This window comes from Egretta garzetta, unplaced genomic scaffold (assembly GCF_000687185.1).
Source record: "Egretta garzetta isolate BGI_Z169 unplaced genomic scaffold, ASM68718v1 scaffold212, whole genome shotgun sequence".
NCBI classification, from domain to species: domain Eukaryota; kingdom Metazoa; phylum Chordata; class Aves; order Pelecaniformes; family Ardeidae; genus Egretta; species Egretta garzetta.
Window position 1 is genome coordinate 208,274 of NW_009258759.1, and position 7,126 is coordinate 215,399.

Consider the following 7,126-nt stretch of genomic DNA (forward strand, 5'->3'; position numbering starts at 1 on the left):
CTTGCTCTCCCTTTGTGTCTGCAGAACATCACAGAAAAGCGGCAGGCAGAGCTGCAGGGAACTCGGAGCCAGATCGAGGCAGTGGAGAAGAGGCACAAGGAAGAAATCAAGACCATCCATGAGGAAATGAGTCGCCTTGTTCAGCAGCGGGATGCTCTGCAGAAGCAGGTGACTGAAACAGCAAGAGCTACTGCAGCATCAGCCAGGAGGTCTCTGCCCTTCTTGCCTCTCCATTGCAGAGCAGGCTGCTGGGGTGATCCCTCTGGCTGCCGTCCTCCTGTGGCCCCCATCTCAGCGGGGCTGAAGGAGACTTACTGGCCAGCTGAACCTCAGCTGCTGCTCTTGGCAGATGGGCCCGTCCTTTTGCCCCTTGGCCAGCAATCATGAGAATGGATTTCTGCTGGCCTGTTACTGCTAGCCTTGTTTTTTAAGGTGGTTTTTCAGATGAACATGGTGACCCGCTTAGATTTTTAAACAAGTTGGCTGTGTCCATTGTGAATCTGGTACTCTCATGAGAGGGTGAAGTTTAAAGTTGCCCTTTCCCTTTCCTCACAGTATAGGATATGGCTGACAGTGACCAGCCATAGTCTTTGACTGCTTTGTTATGTTCTACTTGAGGTGGAAGAGTTGACGTCTCAGCTGGCAGCCTCCGAAGAGTCTCTAAAGAAGGAGGCTGTGACTCTACATCAAGAGGTGGCGTCTTTGGAAAGGAAACTGGAGAGCACGGAGAAGCAAAGAAAGGACGTCCTGGTGAGGCTGGCCGATGCCGTGAAGGGCCATTTCTTCCACAGTGTTTGGCCTTCTGTTCATAATTCTAAGGGGCAACTTGGTTTCTGGCTTAACTTTTGCAATTACATTCTTCTTCTGCAGTAGGAAAAGGTGCCGTAGCCATATAAAACTCCGCTATGATTCAGGGTGCTGCTTTTCCTCAATTCTGGTGATTTCTGCCCTTGAAGCTTTAGTCAAAGTCATTTCCATTGCATGGTTTGGGCAATTACTTGTGTCCAAATCCAGATGTCGATTTCTAGAGATCTGGATCTGGAAAAAGGGGTGAGAAGACAGAGTTTGCCAATAACAGAAAGCTGTCTGACATTGCCCATCTGAGAGCAGGCAGTGGGGAAGGAACAGAGACAACTGAGAAACAGAAGTGGTGATCTGGCTAAAAATGTGTGCCTGCAAAGGGAAAGCTAGTCCTGGTTGGAAGCCCAGAATGACAGCCTGGGATCTGACTGTCACTCCTTCAAGAGGGGACAGCGGGGCTCTAGAGGATGGTACCATGAAAATTTTACGCAGTAGAGGTCCAAAAAAGAAAAAAAAAGGCAAATCAAATGTTGGGGTTGTTCTCTCCTCCCTCCCTAATGCCACTGCCTCAGTCATGCCCAGCCTGGACTTGAAACCGTTCTGCCGTTCTGGCAGCTCCTCCCCAAAAGAACACGCTAGAGCCAGAAGAGCTTCAGAGAAGGGCAAAAAGGAAGAGGGGACTGGCTAAGCTGGGAAAGCGGTGCCTATGGTAGCCGAGACATTTGAGCCAGGGCAGCTCTTCCTACTGATCGGTATTTTCCCACTTCTCCATTTACAGTGACTCCAAAAATCAGTTATGCACAGAGTTTGATGAATACAGTACAGTTCTCCACTCTTTTGTGTGTGACAGTAGAAACTTTACACCAAACAGGGAAACCCACCAAATAGCTCAAATGTTGGCATTACCGAATCTTTTCCTCCCTGTTTTGCAGCATGAGCGGGACAGACTGCAAGCACTTAAAGAAGAATTGGTATGGGAGACAAAACTTCTCCAGGAATCAGTTACAGCCTCTGAAATTCAAGCCAATACCGCAACAGATATGAATCACTCCCTCGAACAAGAACTCCAAGCGGCACTGTCTGTCTTACAAATTAAAAATGACGAAGTGAAAGTGCAATGGGAGAAAATCCAGATGCTCCAGAAAGAGGCAGCAGAGGTGGAAGCTTTGCAAGAGACTGTCACTCACCTGACTGCCATCCTGTCAGAGAGGGAGGGAGAAATGAAGTCATACCAGGAACAGATGAGAATGCTGGAGAAGCAGAATGAAATGCATAAAACTACTCTTGATCAGGCTTTTAAGGACATAACAGAGAAGACAGAATCCCAGCAAGAACGTATACAGGAGCTGGAGAAGCAGCGAGAAATGGAGAGGACTGCTGTGAGTGAGATGAGCAAAGAGCTGGAAGAGAAAGACCACGAGATCAGATCCCAGCAAAAACTGATAGCGGAGCTGGAGCAGCAGCAAGAAAAACAAAGGATTGCTGTGAGCAAGGTGACCAAAGAGCTGGAAGAGAGGGACCAGGAGATCAGATCCCAGAAGGGGAAAATGATGATTCTGGAACAACACAGTGCATCACAATTAAGAAATCTGCTCAAGGATCTTGATTATATGAAAGGAAACTTGAAGGAGAAAAATGTAGAGCTTTTGTCTCTGACTCAGCAGATCCAAGAACTGGAGAAGGAGAGAGAAGAGGTGAAATCTCTCCACGCGAGCCTTGGACAGCTGCGGGCAGTTCTCAAGGACAGAGAGAGTGAGTGTGATTCCCAAAGGGATCAGCTAAGACTCTTGCAGCAGTACAAGGAACAGCAGGAGGGGCACCTGCAAGAGCTTTGTGGTAAAGTAGAAAAGATGACGCTGTGTTTGTCTAAAAAAGAGCAAGAGCTTGAATCACAACAAAAGCAAATCCAGGAAGCTGAAGCAGTCATGGAAGTGCAATTAAGGACTGTCCGTGATGAGCTGGAGCAGACCTTAGAAACCTTAAAAGAAAAGGACAGGCTCCTAGAGATCCAAAAGCAACAAGCAAGGAGCTATGAGGAAAAAACAGAAGAACGGCTGAATGTCTTATGTAGAGACTTAGAATACACCAAGGCAATAGTGCAAGAAAAGGATTTTGTGATTGAGACCTTCCAAAACCAAGAACAAGACTCTGAACAGCAGAAAGAAGTTCTGCAGCATCTTCAAGTGGCACTAAAGGAAAAAGAGCAAGAAATTTCATCCCTTAGAAGGCAACTTGAGGCATGCAAGGAAAAGGAGGAAAAGCATGAAGCCGAGCAAACAGATCTTCAAGCAACAAAAGTGACTCTGAAAGAAAGAGACAAAAAGATAGAGGTTCTAGAGGAGGCTATCGCCAAGCTTCAGCAGCAAAAGGAGGAGGCAGCGCTGCAGACTAAAGCCATACTGCAAAAACTAGACTATGCCGAATCTTCTCTAGAGGCTAGAGATGAAGAGATAGTGTCTTTGCAAGAGCAGAAGGAGCTAGAAGGCAAGCAGGCCACGAGTCTACAGCAGGATCTAGACAAAATGAGCCAACTAGTGAAGAAGAACCGTTTGGAGTTCCACAGGCAGGCAGAGCAAATGAGCATGTTGCAGCTTCGTGAAGAAAGCATGAAAGTAGCACTGACATCATGCCAGAAGGAAGTGAATCTCCTTGAGGAAGCGGTGAGGAAGAGAGATGAAGACAATGAAACCATTATGCAAAAACTCCAGCACCAGGAAGAAGAACTGAAGGCCTTGCAGAATCTCCAGCTTAGGCTAACCGAGCAGAATAAAGAGGCTAGACACCACAGAGAGCAAGAGAAGCCCCCGGAAGAGGCCTTGCCTGAGGGGGAACGAGAGCCCAATGCTCAAGGTAAGCAAAAAGAGGTAGCAGAGGAAATAAGAGCACTTCAGGAAAATCTCAGGCACGTTCAGCAGACTCTGACAAAGAAGGATGAAGAGGTCAAGTGCCAGAGAGCCAGAGTCAGCTATTTAGAGGAGACTCTGAGAGGCAGAGAACAAGAGCTTAGGAGGCAGAGTGAACTCCTGAGACAATTAACCTCAGCTTTGCAATGGAAAGGTGAAGGGGAGACCCTACAGAAACAAATCCAGCAACTGCGAAGATGGGAGGAAGAGGAAGCAGAGAAGAGGAGCATTCTCCAGGAGAGAGACCGTGCCTTGCGAAGGCAGAAGGAGCTAACGCAACAGCTGGAAGATGAGAGGAGAGCAAAGGGGGAAGAATTGGAGCGTGTGGTTGCTATTTTGAAGCAGACCGAAAGCAGAGAAATTGAATGGAAAGAGAAGGCGCAAGCACTGACTCTTGCCCTTTCCAAGAGCGAAATGGCCAACGGGGCTCTGAGGGAAGAAATAGGCATCCTGCAGAGTATGGTTTCGGAGAGGGACACGGACCGGTTGCATCTTCAGGTAGGCACTGTGATTGACCGTCAGCCAGCTAAAAGGGCTATAAGGGATTCTAAAGACGCTGCCCATAAAGATATGGGAGTGTATAGTCCCGTAAATATATGGCCTGCTTGGCCAAAGCAACCATGACTGCAGCCAGCAGGCGTGCCTGTCTGTATCGCTCTGGCGAGAACGTTTTCTGTCAGGGCCAGACTACTGGAAGAAGTGCGGAGCTTGCGGCTAAAATGAAAGCAAGTCAAAAAGTTGGGGGTGGGTAATTGTTTCTCTCCTACCTAGGCAAGCTTAGCCAACGTGTGGTGGCTGGGATTTGGCATGGCGAGGAGAGGGCGCATTTGGCCAGTGAAACGCACTAAACTTAGTGGAATTGTGTAACGATGGCTGAACAGCAGCTGCACCGGTGGTGCTTAGGGGATGCTTTCAGAGGTGTAGATTTCTGAGGTACCGCTTTTCCGGCATATGGAAAAGAAGGGAATTTGTACCGTTGCCTGGTGAGGTTGTCCAGCGCAAACAACTCCATTTCTCAGGGTGGTCTGGAGGAGGGCCCCGAGGAGGCTGGGACGTGAGAAGACGGAGCTGCAGCAACTCAACGCTGAGCTGAGGAGGACTCTTGAGCAGGTAAAACAGGCTTTCACTGCCTCTGCAAAGCCTCAGGGGCCCCGGAGCACAACACGATTGCACAGGGAGCCCTCTGGAGCCCTCTGCTCGTTTCCTTCCCTCTCCCCCTTCCCCCCGTGGGCACACACTTTTGTATTTTCTCGCTCTTCTGGCAGCCTCCACAAATGCACCTGCCCGCTGGTACCACCTTCTTGCCCCACTGTTCCCATACACAGACATTTGACGCTTGTGTGTCAGGAACGGTTTCCTCTTGCTCCTTCTCTTCCATAGCCTACCTGGAGTGCTTTTTGCCCGCAGCGTTCTCTGCTGCCATTAGCGGTCCCTGAGCAGACACGTCCTTGCCGTGACACCCAGAGGTCCTTTTGCTCCCTGTTTGGTGGCAGGTTTCTGTGACCCTTTCTCCTCTCCAACGTGCAGGTGGAACGTGAACGGAGGAGACTGAAGAGAGCTTGTAGAGGTCGGTCGCTGCCGGATGCGCGCGGATCTCCTCCCTCCGAGTCTGACCGGCACAAGACTCCTTGGCCGGTGAGAAGAGAATCCTACTTGGTGGGAGGAGGCTCGGGCCATACGGAGGAACGATGGCAAATCCCAGTGGCCGCAGCCCCTCGGGACAGCCCTAACACAAGTCAAATATAGACCATGGCCCTGGCCAAGCTGGAGACTAAATGAAATCCTTGCGTTGCCTTCACAGGAGGAGTCTCACGCCCGCTGCAGCCATCGATTAGCCGAGTTACAGAACCAGGTGAGGAGTAGGAAAGCTCTCATCAAGAGCCAGTGTGCCTTTTGTACTCATGGGCACAACTTTGTGCGATGCTACACTCTGAGTGGTGTTTGGCTGTCAGGAAGTGAGCAAGTCAGGCAGTGTCAGTCAGACACAGCTCTTGGTCATAGGCAAACACCATCATTCACCTAGGTCTAGTCCTTGACTTGCCTAAAGGTCAGGTAGGAACCTCTCTCTTTAATATACAGGTAATGTCTTGGTGTTGTACATATTAACGGCATGCTAGAAGGAAACTGGAATTGTTGATAATCCGAGTTCAGGTCAGGGTGAGCCTGCGAACCCTAGAGGGTTTGTCTTCCCTGGCAGCTGGTACCATGGAGCTACGGAGGGTCCTGACAGGGGAATGAGTGCTCCCTCATTCAGTTTGCAGATGACACCAAACTGGGTGGGAGTGTCAATCTGCTGGAGGGGAGGAGGGCTCTGCAGAGGGACTGGGCCAGGCTGGATCCATGGGCTGAGGCCAACTGTATGAGGTTCAACAAGGCCAAGTGCTGGGTGCTGCACTTGAGTCACAAGAACCTCATGCAACGCTACAGGCATGGGGAAGAGTGGCTGGAAAGCTGCCTGGCAGAGAGGGACCTGGGGGTGTTGGTTGACAGGCAGCTGAATATGAGCCAGCAGTGTGCCCAGGTGGCCAAGAGGGCCAATGGCATCCTGGCTTGTATCAGGACTGGTGTGGCCAGCAGGAGCAGGGCAGTGACCGTGCCCCTGTGCTGGGCACTGGTGAGGCCACCCCTCGAATGCTGGGTTCAGGGTTGGGCCCCTCACTCCCAGAAGGACATGGAGGGGCTGGAGCGTGTCCAGAGAAGGGCAATGGAGCTGGTGAGGGGTCTGGAGGCCAAGGCTGCTGGGGAGCGTCTGGGGGAGCTGGGGGTGTTCAGCCTGGAGAAGAGGAGGCTGAGGGGAGACCTTATCGCTCCCTACAACTGCCTGAGAGGAGGGGGGAGCCAGGGGGCAATCAGTCTCTGCTCCCAGGGAACGGGCAATGGGATGAGGGGAAATGGCCTCAAGTTGTGCCAGGGCAGGTTTAGGTTGGACATTGGGGAAAATTCCTTCCCCGCAAGGGCTGGCAGGCACTGGCAGGGGCTGCCCAGGGCAGGGGTCGAGTCCCCACCCCTGGGGGTATTTAAAACCTGGGCAGATGCGGTGCTTAGGGCCAGGGTTTAGCAGTGGGATGGCAGGGTTAGGGTAACAGTTGGGCTGGGTGATTTTAAAGGTCTTTTCCAACCTAAACGATTCCATGATTCTGTGATTCTATGGCAGTGTGTGCTTGTCTGAGCTCGGCCTTTTGCCTCTTTCAGGTGTCCCTTCTGCAGACACAGCTGGCAGGAGAACGAAAATCCAAGCAGGACTATATTGAGTGCTGCACAAAGACCACCCAGGAGCTGTCAGAGCTTCACCAAGAGCTGTCTTGCTCCTTAGCAGCCGTGGTCAGGGAGCCCAAAGCTGCTGTTCTGGAGGCAGAGACGGGGAAGCTGAGTCAGTCTCTGAGCCTTCCTTTGCCGGAGGGGAAGAGCTGCAGCGCTGTGGG

General features: G+C 51.2%; 1 protein-coding gene across 1 annotated transcript in view; it reads left to right on the forward strand.

Annotated features, from left to right (window-relative positions):
* Positions 1-7,126, forward strand: part of CEP250 (centrosomal protein 250) — a gene marked incomplete at its 5' end in the record, with an annotated part of 15,086 nt that overhangs the window by 6,368 nt on the left and 1,592 nt on the right. Inside the window, 8 exons of the mRNA XM_035889014.1 lie at positions 25-168; positions 619-750; positions 1,734-4,292; positions 4,476-4,567; positions 4,724-4,814; positions 5,232-5,339; positions 5,506-5,556; positions 6,897-7,121. Coding sequence (XP_035744907.1) covers positions 25-168; positions 619-750; positions 1,734-4,292; positions 4,476-4,567; positions 4,724-4,814; positions 5,232-5,339; positions 5,506-5,556; positions 6,897-7,121 — 3,402 coding nt within the window. The remainder of the gene's footprint in view (positions 1-24; positions 169-618; positions 751-1,733; positions 4,293-4,475; positions 4,568-4,723; positions 4,815-5,231; positions 5,340-5,505; positions 5,557-6,896; positions 7,122-7,126) is intronic.